General features: G+C 40.7%; 1 protein-coding gene across 1 annotated transcript in view; it reads right to left on the reverse strand.

The window, feature by feature from the left end:
- The window catches only part of Dars (aspartyl-tRNA synthetase), a 59,155-nt gene that overhangs the window by 34,620 nt on the left and 8,737 nt on the right, over nt 1-15,798 (reverse strand). The window contains exon 4 of the mRNA XM_026779770.1: nt 12,075-12,177. Within this exon, the coding sequence (XP_026635571.1) occupies nt 12,075-12,177 (103 nt within the window). The remainder of the gene's footprint in view (nt 1-12,074; nt 12,178-15,798) is intronic.

The following is a 15,798-nucleotide window of genomic DNA, read 5'->3' on the forward strand; positions in this document are numbered from 1 at the left end:
TCGGGAGGCAGAGGCAGGCGGATCTCTGTGAGTTCGAGACCAGCCTGGTCTACAAGAGCTAGTTCCAGGACAAGCTCCAAAGCTACAGAGAAACCCTGTGTGTGTGTGGGAGAACCATCTAAGATGGGTGCTAGCAAATGTTTGTAATCCTAGCATCCACGAGGCTGAGGCAGGAGGAATGATTTGAGTTAAAGGACACCGGAATTACAAAGTAAATTACAAGGCAGTTTGGGGTATAACATGAGACCCTGTAACCTAACCAAAGACATCAAATCAAACCAAACTTCCAGCTCAGACTGTCACTCATCTGTGAATGACAGAAGCTACATAATTTGTTCTTATGATTTTTGTTTGTTTGAGACAGGGTTTCTCTGTGTAGTCCTGGCCACCCTGGAACTCACTCTGTAGACCAGGATGGCCTTAAAGTCAGAGACTGTCCTGCTTCTGAGATTAAAGGTGTTATCCTGCCACTTCATTCATAAGATTTTTAATGTATTTATTGGCTCTGTTGAGGCTAGAATCTGGGGTTTTACCGTTCATGCTAGGGACATGTTCTACTTATTACTGAGCCACATTCCCAGCCCTTAAACTACTTTTTTTTTTTTTTGGTTTTTCGAGACAGGGTTTCTCTTGTGGTTTTTTTGGAGCCCGTCCTGGAACTAGCTCTTGTAGACCAGGCTGGTCTCAAACTCACAGAGATCCGCCTGCCTCTGCCTCCCGAGTAACTACTTTTTAAAAAAATAAAAAATTTAAAGCTCACTCTTTGGGCTGGAGAGATGACTCACTAGTTAAGAGAACTGTTGCTCTTGCAGAGGACCAGGTTCCCCTGGTGGCTCACAGTTCAAGGAACTTACAACCCTCTTGGGCCTCCATAAGCATCACGCACACATGCTGTGCATTTACAAACATGCAAACAAAACACTCATAAATAAAATAAAAGTAATTTTTAAAACCCAAAGAACAGATTTATCCAGATGCAAATGCTAATCCAACGCCATCTTCTATGGTCACTGTTTTCTATTTGGTGCATAACTCCTTTTTCTCACTTGCAGAAAATATGGAATGTTTTATAAATTTTATGTCAGCATTCCATGGTACTTTATTGAATGTATCTGTATCTTATTAAATGCTGAAGAATCTTAACACACTTTTATTTTGTAGCTCATAAAAGTAATCTTAATATGCAAATCTCTAAAGCATTGCTCCCATTATTACTCAGTTATTTCCTATGAGTTCCAGCTTGCGTGAAGTGTTTTAGACATGCATACACCATTCCACTTCAACTTTACAAGTAATGATAAGGCAGGCATTATCACTTAAAAATGAAAAAAAAAAAACAAAACCCAAAAAAGCAAAGAAAAACAAAAACAAAACCCAAAACAGTCTCTAAGATAATAATTAGCTTGCCACCATGCAGCTAGCTACAAATAAATCAAAAGTTACTTGTTACTGGCTCAAAAATTAGCACTAAATTTAAATACCTGGGTGCTTCTTCAGCACATCTGCAAACAATGCACTTTTTTTTCAATATAGGGTTTTTCTGTGTAGCAGAAGTCACTCTGTAGACAGTTGGCATGGAATTCAGAGATCAGCCTGTCTCTGCCTCTGGAGTGCTGGGATTAAAGGCATGTGCCACTTCTACTCAGCATTAACTTTCATTCTTAAGACCCCATAAGCTGCAATACTTGGCTTATGCAACAAACACTCAAGTAATGGGCCATCTTTTAAGAGTTTTCCAATGTCCAAGAATCACCATTATCTTCTTCAACAGCACTGATATAGTTTGATGCCCTCATGTTGCCAACCTACGCAGAGTTCAGAAGAATCTTTACATGAAATCGTAAGTAACTAGTTATATTTATGCTAGGTAAATGAATGTCATAAACTACAGGGGAATTTCTAACACCAGATTTTAGACTTAATTTTGTACGTGCTTGTGCTTACCACAGTGCTCTTGAGGTCAGAGAATAACAGAGTGTCTGTCCTTGCCTTCTAATTTATTTGTTTATAGTTTTCTTGTTTTGTATGCTAGGCTAGCCAGCCAGAGCTTCCAGGGATTCTGCTGTCTTCCCCTCCCTGTAGGAATGCTGGGATTACAGACTTGTAGGATGCTGTGTCCAGTTTTTACACGGGTGATTCAAATTCATATCCTCAAGCTTGTATGGTGTTTATCCACTGAGAAATCTTCCCAGCCTTAGACTTAATTTTTAAAAAAATTATTTGTATCTTCATTGCTGTGTACATGGGTGTTTTGCCTGCATACCATGTGTGTGCCCAGTGCTCATGGAGACCAGAAGAGGGTGTCAGATCCCCTACAACTGATGTTACAAATTGTTATGATCTGCCATGCAGGTATTGGGAATCAAGTCTAGTTCTTGGCAAGAATAGCTGGTTCCCTTAACTGCTAAGCTATCTTTCCAGGCCTCCGAAAATTCTTTTTGAGACAGGGTTTCTCTGTGCTGCCCTGGTTGTATTGAACTCAAAAGAGATCCTCCTGCCTCTGTATCCCAAAGGCTGGAATTAAAGGTGTGTGCCACCACCGCTCATCTAGGCTAGATTTAATTTTTTTTTTTTTTTTTTTAGACAGGGTTTCTCTGTGTAACAGTCCTGACTGTCCTAGAACTCATTTTGTAGATGAGGCTGGCCTAGAACTCACTGAGATCTGCCTGCCTTTGCTTCCCAAGTGCTGGGATTAAAGGCATGTGCCACCACCACCCAGCTAGACCTAATTTTTTTTTTGAGGGGGGAAAATAACATAAAATAGAAACGGAATTTATTTCTCTAGAAGAAGCACAACGGGAAGAGCAGGGTTCAAACAGGAAAGTAGTGGTGTCCCTGGGTTCTCCTTCCAATCTGGGACCCTGGGTCTTGGCAGAGAATATGGCACCTTTTTCTGAGCCACTTCAGGGTGTTTCCAGGTATAAGCTCCTGGAAGTGGTCAAGACCACAAGTTCACAGTGAAGCCACAAGTCACATTCTGTCCAACACTCCAAATGCCTACAGAGGCTCCTAGAAAAGAGGGTAGCTCTGAGGAGGGCCTGCTGGATGCTGGCCTATCTTTCTGTGCAGCCAACACATCCTTTTTGCCCAAGTCAAGCTTGGCTTCCTCAGTCTAGTCCTCCGGGGCAAAGTCTGGGGTACACTCTAGCCAGTAGCCCAGAGAGAGGTCATACACAGGGCCTGCCAGGCAGCTTCCTGTTTCACAAGGCTTCTTCCCATCTCTTGGTTGGGGCACTGAGGGCTGAACAAAGGTGTGCAGAACAGCGCTGGGTGAGTAAGTGAGGTGGGCAAGGTGGGGCTCTCAGTCTCTTGCTCTGTCCACTGGGAGCAACAGGCAGTCGTGGGTTCAGTAGTGGGTCCTCCAGGGCTGAGATGGGGCATCTCCCCACCCTTGTTCCACAGGCAGGTTCAAGCGGCTCCTTTAGGGCAGACCACTATTCTCCTGACAACTATCAGTGTTTGTGTGTGGTATGCAGGGCCCACAGGAACCCAGCAGGTGGCAGCCAGCTTGCTCCAAATGCCAGTCCAACGAACATCTGTAGTACTTTGTGGCACTCCACCCATGGCCGAAGACCCAGTCCCAAGAGCTGCTCCACCATCTGGATATTGTCTGCTGGCCCTGCAGCCTCTTGCCCATCCCCCTCTGTGGCAGCTGAGTAGTGGCCTTCAAGGCTGGTGGCTGAGCCCCTGGGTTGCTGTTACTGGTGGAGAAGTTGGCCTTTGGGTCTGGGGCAGCCTGAGGCATAGATCAAACAGTGGCAGTGGGGACTAGGGTACTGGGTTGGGGCAGCAGCAGGGGCACAGAAATGAAGGCTGGCTCTTCAGGGCTCTGGGCCTCTCGAAGGTAAGGAGGGTGCTCAGGCAGTAGGTAGTAATGAGTACTGTTGACCTTCCTGCCATTGTGGACAGTGATCAGGATACATGGGCCAACCTGTAGGCCAGGAGCCTGGATCACTTGTGGGGTGGCATACTTAGGGTTTGAGGCAAAGCTTTGGGTGGTGGGCATGGTCTTTCCGGGTGAGCTAGAGAGCCGGTGTGGTAACGGAGAGCTGCCAGGTGGCACCAGGGGGCTCGGGGTCCTTGAACCTTGAGGGGATAAGAGTTCCCAGAGAGGCACTCAGGGAGGGGAGGCAGGCCTAGGCCATCGTTTGTCTCTTCTTCACCTGAGGGAACTGGAGATAGCTCCACATGTGGACATGTGGGCTGAGGGGGGATAGGTACCTGGAGTGACACCTCGGGCTTGTCATCACCTCCTGGGATGGGGAAGTGGGTCAGCTGGCCAGTGGGGACCTGTAGTTGCTGCATACACTTCTGCTGCAGTGCCTGGAAAATCTCTGCAGTCTGGGCCGAGCTGGGTGGCTTGTTGCCACCCCAGGGTGGAAGAAATAGGTTGTCCTCCAGGGCAGGGAGCCCTGCACCCACTAGTGAGCTGTTGATAGAGCAGACCTCAAAGTCATCCTCATCTTGGGCCACAACATCATTGGCAGGGGGTGGGGGCAGTGGACGAGCATCCCAGTCTACAGGTATGGGATGTAAAGGTTGTGGCAGTGCCTGTGTGGGGCTCTGTAGTGGTGTCTTGTCCAGCAAGGAGCAGGCATCAATGGCCAACTGTGCCAAGGAGGGTACACAGGGCAGTGGGGTTGGGACCACAGGCTCCTAGCCAAAGTAGATGAGTGTGACCTCACGCCACTGCTGCAGCCTGCTTTGGTGCTGGCACTGGGCAGAGGGCTTTGCTAGCCACAGCCCTCAGGGCAGGACTGGCTTCCTTAGGCCCAGCCTCTTCAAGCAACTAGATAAGGGGTCTTGGTCCTCATTCACAGGTAGACTTAATTTTTAAAGCACATTCTTATCCAAAGTCTCAGTGTTGAACTGAGCAGACTATATAGTCACTTCTTCCCTAGCAGATATTGCTCCAACAAAAAGTCAAAGCATATAGGAGCAGCAAAGGATAACAATGCAAAGTTGGCTTCTTTGGGTCTCACCTTTAGATAAACATCTACACTTACCAGAGGACTTGTAACAAGTTTCTGCACCGTTCTGAATCTCTTTCCCCTTGCTGACCCAAGCTTAGCCAAGTGCCTGGACCAGAGCAGGTGTTAACCAAGTGTTCTGAATCAGTGAGACTTCTGAGTACTATTTATTTTCTATTTTCCGGCTATAATAGTTAACGCAGTAAACAGAAATTTTATACCTACCAACCAATGGAATATCTATTTTAGGTGAAATATCTCAAAGGAAGGAAAATAAACAAAACTAGTATGTAGTTAGGTGACTCATAGAGAATGAGGAATATACTTGTGACTCACAGGCTATCAGTAAATCATGTAACCACAATGACTAATACAAAGAAAAAAATTGTTTTCAGATTCAAAACTGCCCGAATTTTGGGGTAAAAGGAAGGTTGTTGAACAAGCACAAAGAGCGATAGTAACTTTTAACTTTTAAAAACTATTGAAATGGAGGTTGGGAGCTATGATTCTGAAGTCAGACAATTCCAGGCTAGATGGTAGAGAGACCATGCCAAACAAAACAACCATTAAAACTACTATCCATATTAGTTCTAGTCCTTTAAAGATGATGCTGTAAGGTCAGCCTTGTATTTGTATTAACTGCTGTCCTTTATTAACAGCTGCTACAGAAAGGCTTCTAGAATACCTTACCCCCCCCCCCCAAAAAAAAGACACTAAGAGCTCAAGTCTTTAGCTAAAGAATCAGGTGGCAATGTAAAGTGAGGTCAGAAGCACCATCTTGCACAAGAATCACATCTTCTGCTTCCAGAAATTTTCATTTACAGAAAGACCATCAACCATTTCAAACACACAATTAAGATTCTGGTCTTAAAATCCCTATGGAGTTAGATGTGTCAACTTCCCTGTGTAATTCATGCAGCTGCTTCATTTTTCTATTCATTCAGTCACAAGAAAATTGATCTTTCCAACAGATTGATTAAAATGATCTCCTCAAGCATCCTATGGCACTGAATCTAATTAGTGAGCCAACTTTTGGGTAAAATATCAATAAACTAGATGAATGTAGGACATACGTTTTCCTCCACATTAAACGTTAATGTTTCTTTTCAAAGAAAAAAAATTCAAAAGCTCAAAATTAACAATACAGTTTAGTCAATAAGACAAATAGACAAGAATCTCAGATTTAATATCTAAAGTAAATGCTAAGATCGTTATCTACTTACGATATTAAAAGTGACCTTGAATTTTGCCTTTTAAGTGATTAGGAAACCCCAGCTGGAACTATCTGATTTGGTATTTTTAATAGTGGAGTCCTAGCTTTTTTCCACCTGGTAAAAGGCCAATGGGAATAGAGTTAAATTTAGGCCTTATGGAATTAACATATAAACACCATTCTCTCTCTTACTTTCTTCTTTAAGAGTTCACATATTTTACTGTCCAGAGTCCCTGGGCTGCAATCTTCAAAATGTAAACACCTAGAGAGCTGACAGTGTTCAGTAAAGTCAGCTGTAAGCATTTCATATGTAAAAACTGACCCAGAAGAGAATGAAAACTAAGTGAGGATTAAAAGCAGTCTTTTCTTCATATACATATTTCTGTGGGTATTATTTTCTAAACCAGATTCTGGCAGCATTAGCTGGCCCACTCCCTAGGCAGCTGGCTTCCCCCACACAATGCGCTACAAAATATTCTTTTCAATCACTTCACGCTTCATTGGTCCTCAAATTTTTAACGTCAGCTAAAAACATAAGTAAGCTTTTCATTTTATTTTATTTAAGCACAACACTCAGAACTAGTTTAGAAGCTAGTCATGTGCTGTTTTGATCTTAATAGGAGGCCACTAGAATATTTTGCAGGACTCATTGTTTTCCCAGATTTTTCTTGTGTAATTATACTTTAAAGGATAAAAAGGAAAGATCCCTAAGAATTCTGCTAAATAATAAAAGTATTTAAAGTCTCTAAGTAAAATCTTGATTTTGCACTGTCGGGTAGAAGAGGGGCAGACATATCGTAATTCTACACATGCACTCAGTTTTGGTGTGAGATAAAGCACCAGGGGTCTGTAGAACAGGAACTTACAGATGTTGCCAAGGCAAGAGAAAGAGAAAGCAGCAGAGGATAAGGGAGTTCTGGGCAAGGAAAAGATGATGGAGGCACTCCGGGAAGGGTTCTAAAAGAAGACCAGGATGATAGGGGAGCAGGGGGGTTATGTCTACTAAATTCTCAAAACTTTGAAGCCATATTCCACTCCTATTATTTTCCTCTTTCCCACACAGTAGTTAAAAAATAGGTAAGGTCTTTTATAGGAGACAATTTTGATGTAACATTTGTTTAAGAACAATGCCAGGCATAATCAATGAGAAACACAATGCCAATGCCTGTAGTGGTAACATGGGTGACCTCAACCATGAAGAAACACTTGGAACACATACTGCTAACATCCCCTGTGACCTGAGTTACGTACCCATTTGCACGAAAATTCCAGGCAGCTTCAACAACTACTTCACAACATTTGTGTATTTATCTACTCCCAACATTTGTGGAAATTGTTCAACCTACCTTTAAAAAGTAAAACTCTTGCCCTTTAAAAATGTGTCATTGATTAAGTTTTTCAGTGTTATGCCATTAACCTCACTTATGCATAAACTGATTTTTATTGCACAATTTCACATAGTACAGTGATTTTTAGGGACGTGTACGTCACACTACAGCACAACTGACAAGGTCTTAAGCACCACTTTAGAAAAGAGTAATTTAAAGGGACACCAATATCTGAATTTCAGTCTCAGGAGCACTCACTTTCTCTATGGGGTAGACAGCAATTACGGAGGTGTCAGCTTGTATAGCTGTGTGACAAATACCTGTAAGGCAGTACAGTGAACAAAAGGACCAACAGCAGAGATGCTCGTGCCTTCAGAAGCCTAGCAGAAGGCAACCAGGTACTTGAAATTCTAAGTCTGTTGTCGCATTTCCTAACAGCCTCATTCCCCACACAGCTGCTACAATGGGTGTAGCATTCCTCACAATGGCGGTGAGAGAGGGATTATAAAGTACACTGCTGATAGCCATGTTGGTAAGAAGAAAAAAAAGATTAAAACTTTATCAAAAGTATGTGGGATTGTTAGATATTTCCGGAAACATCAAGGTTTCATGTTTGTGACTACTAAATCTCTTATTACTGAAATTATTCAGAAAAATTAGCTGTCATTGCAAACCAGAAACTCAGTTATAATTCTTTTTCTCCCACTGCTTTTACAACAAGCTTTTAAATAAAGGGGTGATTTTTTGGGAAAGCACTCATGCTTTATTAAAGAGACAGACTCATTAGTATTAATGCTAGAAAGCCTTTAAATTCGTCCTTTGCAATCTTTTTTTTTTCTTTTTGTATCAATGAATTAAAACTCTTTTCCCTTACTGAGTAAATCAGACTCTCTAGGGCCATGGCAGAGTGTCTGACACAGACAACTTAAGGAGGTAGGACGTATTTTGCTTTTAGTACTCCAGGCTGTCATGCAGGGAGTGGTAGGGCAGCTCACCTCATGGAAGTCTAGAAAGGAAAAGGAAGCCTGTGCTTGTAAACCACCCGCAACTCTCCACTTTTATTCTGTCAGATTCCTAGTTCAGGAGGTTGTCTCCCCTAGTCCATCTTTTCTAGAAACACCTCACGGACATAACTGGGGATATGAATCACTGATCTCCCAGTCCTTCTATATCAAGAACTAACCATCTCGTTTCCTGCATAATTTTATACATACATGCGTTTTAATTTTAGTTTCTGGAGACAGGGTCTTACTGTGTAGCACTGTCTGGCCTACAAGCTTACTGGGTAGACCAGGCTGGCCTTAAACTCCAGATATCTACCTGCCTCTGCCTCCTGAGTTTTGGGATTAAAGGTGTATGCCACCATGCCTAGCCCAATGGCTTATATTTTTCAAAGTTTCCCCTCTAATTTGACTCAAAAACCTGGGGGCAGTGTCTAACAAGCAGACCTATACTATGGAAGGCTTTGAGCTACTATCAGGAAGATGCGAGTTGATTTAGAGGTTACAAGTTGAGTCCTACCCTAGAGACAGAAACTTGGTTTAAAAAAAAAAAAGGGAGGCTGGGCAGTGGTGGCGCACTCGGGAGGCAGAGGCAGGCGGATCTCTGTGAGTTCGAGACCAGCCTGGTCTACAGAGCTAGTTCCAGGACAGGCTCCAAAGCCACAGAGAAACCCTGTCTCGAAAAAAAAAAAAAAAAAAAAAAAAAAAAAAAAAAAAAAAAAAAAAAAACCCAAAAAAACAACTACCAATAATCAGTTATTACCATGAGTCTTAGTCATAAGAACCTTCATTTCTCATAAGGTAACCAAAGTCATCTTACCACCTACTATTAATGCTCTGGCTTAATTCTTTAGTATGTTAGTGCCAAAAGTTAGTTAAAATCTAAGTACCATGTGTTAAGGCTATTGTATAAAATTGGCCATATCACTTGTTTATAACTAAAGGCTTTAGTTATACCTTTCCCAAACATTCCTAACTGTATAAAGTCTAATTTTTAACACACTAACAGAAACGTACTTTAGAAACTCATTTACAGCTTATCTGTTCAGTATAAATGCCATCATCTAGATCTTGATTGAGTTCTACCTCATATACTATGAATATAGAATTACCTATATTCTTCTGTATAAAAGAAAATTATTTTCTTATATTTGTAAGTAAATGAATGCCCATGGTGGTCAGAGGACAGCCATCAATATCATTCTTCAAAAATCATCTACCACTATTTTGAGAAACAGTCTGTCATTGCCCTGGATCTTGTCTAGTACAATAGGTTGGTTGATCAGTAAGCCCTGAGGATCCTCCTGTCTCTCTGCCTTTCCAGTGTTGGTATAATAACAGCATCGCCTGGATTTTTCAGTGGTTTCTGGAGACTGAACTCAGGTATTTTGAAAGTACTTTATCAAAAGACCAGCCCAAGAAAAATCATTCTTGACTTCGCTTCTGCATGGAAGTCTGGCCTTTCTTTAATTCATAAACATGAGGACACTGGTGAACGGCGTCTGCTTGGGTGACTATTTGTAAGCACTTCTACCAGCTAGTTAGTTTGGGCTGACAGATCGATTGCTGTTACTAGTTTCATTCCCAGAAATTCCTGGAAGATGCAAATAAGCTGAACACTTTTTGTGAACTATGTTAGGTATCACAGACACTGACTGCCCACACTTAGTAGGAGGCCCAACAGTGAATATTAAAGATTAATGGGATCTTCAGAAGTCTGTTCAACTATACAATATTTCCTTTAGGAATGTAACACTGAAGTTATAACAATGTAATAGAAGTATGCGCAATGTAAAATTGTCAGCAGATTAGTTCCCCAGAACTAAATAATGTATAAAAGACAAAAATCCATATATCTTTTTGTTTGAGGTTGAATTTTACCTAGTATTTTAAATATATTAAATATAGTTCATCATGTCAACGGTGATTTCCATGGCCATCTCTTTCCTTTTGTACAGAAGGTTTTCTTTTTTCTTTCTTTTTTTTTTTTAAGACGGTTTTCTATGTAGACACAGCTTATCAATAGAAACCAGAGTCACCTACATAGATGTGGCCCACACATTGACCTTCAGATGCTGGGTGGAGAACGTATTTCCCAAGCACACTCTATGAAAACAAACCTAACGACTAGAAGACCAGAGTGGGTCTCTGACAGCGGTCTAAGATCAAGGAACAAGTGAGGCTACCACGCTGATGGAATTAAACTACTAAATTTACCATTGAGTTATAAAACTCATGAAGCTGAAAATTTCAAACATAAAAACAGGTATGTAATAATAAAACTGATCTAAGTAAATCTCTAAACCAATTCTAGTTGCTGAGCACTTTACTGTCTTGGGGCCAGGGTGAGTCCAAAACAAATTCAGACGTCACATTAGATCATGCTAGTCTCTTTCTAATTCTAGAATTCATGATTCCATTTATGCTAATGTGTCTTTGAAGATATACATCTAGGGATTGGAGAGATGGCTAAGGGGTGGGCAGTACTTGCTATTCTTGCAGAGGACTTAGGCTTAGTTCCCAGAACCCACACATAGGTGCTCAAAACCATCTGTAATTCCAGTTCTAGAGGATCTGATGCCCTCTTCTGGCCTTTTGGCACCAGGCACACATGTGTTGTACATACATACATGTAAGCAAAACACTCAAACAAACAAACAATAAAATAAATTTTAAAAATTTAAAAAGCCTGCATCTAAAGAACAAAGATGTATTTCAACAATAGAAAAACACAGTATTTGCTTTAGATTTATTTTAAAAACACCTACATCTATGGAATACTATTACTTAAAATGTAGGCCATTCATCCATTTCCCTATGTCTTCTTTCATTATTATCATGGGAACACTAATTAAGAAAAACAGCTAACGAAACAGCCGCATCATGAGCCACAAATGAAACTCTCATTACCTTAGAGTCAGAGCACCCTCTACCTTCTTTCCTACCTCAACATACTATTTCTTGTAAGCCGAACAAAACAAAATAATGTGCTTCTGTAGAGCGTTGAGCTAGACAGCAAATACCTTTGCAGCTGGAGGAAAAAAAGCAAGTTTTATCTCTTTTTTCCCCCTAACTCTTTGGTGTCAAAGTTAAAAGTTGTAACATTATTAAAACATGTCTGACTTCCTTCAGGTAGGAATTGTCTGCAAAAGTACGTTGTCTTATTTTACGTTCTTTTATTATTCAGTTAGAAAACTTGTTGCTCATTATGCAAATCTCAAGGGGGGGGTAGTGGAGGAAACAAAGCTCGACAAAACACAACAAAATCAAGTTGCTGTGCCCTGTTGAGGACGCCAGGCTTTTTGTCGCTCTACTTGAAAGTAATGTGACTTGTCTGCGAAGAGTGCAGCTTCAGCAGTTCCAAATGAATCACAAGCCTGTGCTCCATATTTTCTCTTTTGTAAGTTTAATGTATTCAAGCAACACTGAACTGACAATTTAAATAACTACATTTTTAAACAAACGAAGCATTGATGTTAATGTATGAAAATGGTCCAAACCCCTGGGAGTCTTGGTTCCCACCATTGTTTATTCTGACAACAGGATATAATTGCTTACTTACTTGGCAGCAAATTTAACCATCTGCTTGCTCGCGTGGTCTCCCACTGCCACAAGAGCCTGGACATTAAACTGCTGCTGCCTCAGGACTAAGAAGCATTGCTTCCCTGCAGGAGACACAAAGAATATGGGACATTAGGAACATATTATTTCAGGTTTTACAAAGGAAAAAGCTTCTCTACTTTAAAATTAGGTCAAAATTTAAATACTCATCAGGTATATGCATGTCTTATTTATCAGCTTCCACAGCCAAAATACCTACAGTTAACTGACAAGCTTCAACAGCAGTTCCTATGAATAATAAAAATGCATCTGACAGGTTTCTTATGAGAACATAGGTAAATTAACAATTTACAGAGAGAGATACATAAATCTAGAAGATTATTTTGCAACATTGAACAATTATAAGTTGTTTCAGATGACTTTCACCATTCAACAAATAGCTCCTATGTCCTACTGGCAAAGACCCTGAGCTAACTACCATGGGAGCTTCAATCACGCAATCACAAGTGCTAATAAAGAGTTTACGAGTCAGAATACAAGTGCTCTTTGGGGGTGGTCCATCCACAGAGTTCTTCCTACCAAAGCACATAGACTAACAGGCGAGGTCCTTTCACATTCCATTTTCCCAGTTCTGTCCTCTGTGATAGTCACACATTTAAAAAATTTAAGCAATTTTACTTTTTTAAATAAAACACCATTTTTAAAAGTCCTATAACCAGTTTTATTTTTACATCTTGTGGGTCTCTTGCTTCCTGTTCTTTTAAAGAGAGCTATAATTTCTTAACCTGAAAAATATTACTTATACATCCTTGTGCCATACATCCCTCTCCCTCCAAAGCAGATCATTTTAAGTCTCTGATCAAATTCTAGAAAACCATTTCCTCATAAAAATGAATTAATCTTTCCAAGACCACTTTTCTCATCAGATTGTCTTATGAAACATCACAAGCCTATGGTTTTTCATTATTTTATTATGTTAAGTGTTAGCTTGCCAAAAAAACAAAAAAAAAGGAAGCAGATAGCTACTATTTTCAACACACAGAATTTTAAAACGCGTACCAGAGTACAATCACAAATTTTAAAAAGACAGGTTAGTCAGGCATGGTGGTACAAACCTTTGATCCTAGCACCTTGGAGGCAGAGACAGGTGGATCTCTGTAAATTTGAGGCCAACCTGGTCTACATAACTACAAAAGAAAAATAAATAAAAAATTTAAAAATTAAAAAAAAAGACAGGTTGAAGGAAAAGTCAAAAGGCTATAATCTATTGGCTCTGCAGTCACATAATCAACAGATTTTTAATCACAAAAAAAGAAATTACTTTCCTGTTTTACAGTATGATTCAGATACATGTTAAAACTAAACAAATTCAAAGGCATTTAAGGTATTGAATAAAAATTACCCCTGAAACTTGCACACCATCAAAACAACATTATCTAAGTATAATACTACAGAACCCATAGCTAGATTTTGTCCCATTAGAACACAATGCAGCAAGAAATGGAAGGTGGTGTGCTTATATAACCCAGGGCAGGCTGAAAGGAAACAGCATTTTAGCTGCTGAAGTGGTTCAGACAGAAGCAGCTCAGTCCTCCCTGCATTACAAAGTTACCCAGCAATAAAACAGAGAGCCCTGAAACAGCACAAAGACCCTTAATAAATGGAGTTCGGAGGGGTGTACAAAGGGTCAGCACTAAGGATTGATTAACAGTCCACCTAATGATTTGGTTGAATAAAGATTTCAAAACCTGTTTTTCATTTGTTTGTTTGGATGGATTTTTTGAGATAGGGTTTCTCTGTGCAGCCCTGGCTGTTCTGGAACTTGCTCTCTGAACCAGGGATGAGTCTGGGATTAAAGGTGTGGGTCAGTACCACCGGGGGAAAATTTTGAAATCTGAAGGCCAGGGATCATATCCTATCACTTCTACAAAGTGGTCTCAGGAAAACTATTAAACGACTGTAGGTCTCTATTCTTCATACGCACACTGGAGACTAGCACACTTCTCGAAGGTTTAGTTTTCTTTTATAATTTGAGGAATACATATTTAAAGTCAAGGCAGAGTCCCTTAACATTAACCACTAATTTTTTACTATTAACAGCATTTCTAATATTGGTATCTTATTTGAGGACTGCATCATTCCCATTTTGCAGATGGATAACCATGTATAACTTATACTGGATGCTAAGAATATGAAGATAAATATTCAGAAGACATTTTCATGAAAAGTGATCACAAAAAACAAAACAAAAAAACAGCAACAACAACAAAAGAAATACCCCAAACAAGGCTGGGTGGTGGTTATGCATGTCTTTAATCCCAGCACTCAGAAAGCAAAGGCAGGCAGATCTCTGTGAGTTTGAGGCCGGCCTGATCTACAAGAGCTAGTTTCAGGACAGGCACCAAAGCTACACAGAGAAACACTGTCTCAAAAAACAAAAAATAAGTATAGTAAGATTGACCGTATAGGGGGAAAAACTACACCAAAATGTGGCTAGTAACAACTGATGAAATTACAGGGAATTCTGCTCTTCCCATCTTTCAAAAGTCTGGGCATGGTAGTACACACCTTTAATCTCTGTACCCTGCCCTGTGAGGTTACGCCAACTTTATCTACATAATGATTTTCAGGACAGTCAGGAACACATAGAGAAACTTTCAGAAACAAAAGAACCACCACAACACATAAAAAAAAAAACAAACCTTTCAATATTAAACAAAATCTTTCCTAATTAGAAAGATTTTTAAAAAATATGTATATGGTCCATGCACATATGTGTGCGCTTATGTACTTGCCTACATAGACACACGTATGAGGCCAGAGGTTGATGATGTCATAATGCCTTTCCTCGATACACCCCCCTACACACAAACACACGCACACACACACACGTCATGGTATGCACAATGAAGTCAGAGGACAACCTGTAAGAGTTTGTTTCCTACTTTGATCATGTGGAGTCCCATGAAAAAACTTAGGTTGTCAGGCTCGGTGGCAAGCACCCTCACCCACTAAGTCATCTTGCCAGCCCTCCATCTTTTATTTTTGAGACAGTCTCTGAACCTAAAGTTTGCTGTTTTGACTATACTGTCCAGCAAGCCTGAATGAACCCACCTGTCTTCACCTCCCTCACCTCAGTGATGGGGTTACAGATGTATGCCAGGGTCTGGCTTTTAAGGGTAGTTCTATGGAGCTGAACTCAGGACCCTGTGTTTAGGTAGTAGGCACTTTATCCACTGAGTAGTCTTTCTAGGTCAAAAAAAGACAAGAACAAATTTTTAAAAATATTACACAATCACCGGTTGTGGTGGTACATGCCAGTAGGATTTTCTGAAGGAGGCAGAGGCAGGAGGATCACGAGTTCAAGGCCAGCCTGGGCTACACATTTTTAAAATGGGGCTGGAGAGATGTATCCTTCTGTATAAAGTAAAAAAAAAAAAAAAAAAAGAGCAATGGGTATGTGTGTGTGTACGCATGCCTGAGTTTGAGTCCCAGCACCACAAACAAAACACAGTAACTCAGTGAATACTTATATGTACAGATATGGCAAGATTAAAGAGTGGGTTATAAAACTAGTATTATGAAACTGACTCAAATACACCCTTCACACTCAGGTTCATGAAAATTAGTTTGAAGCCGGGTGGTGGTGGCGCACGCCTTTAATCCCAGCACTCGGGAGGCAGAGGCAGGCGGATCTCTGTGAGTTCGAGACCAGCCTGGTCTAC

The sequence above is a fragment of the Microtus ochrogaster genome, chromosome 6 (genome assembly GCF_000317375.1).
Source record: "Microtus ochrogaster isolate Prairie Vole_2 chromosome 6, MicOch1.0, whole genome shotgun sequence".
NCBI classification, from domain to species: domain Eukaryota; kingdom Metazoa; phylum Chordata; class Mammalia; order Rodentia; family Cricetidae; genus Microtus; species Microtus ochrogaster.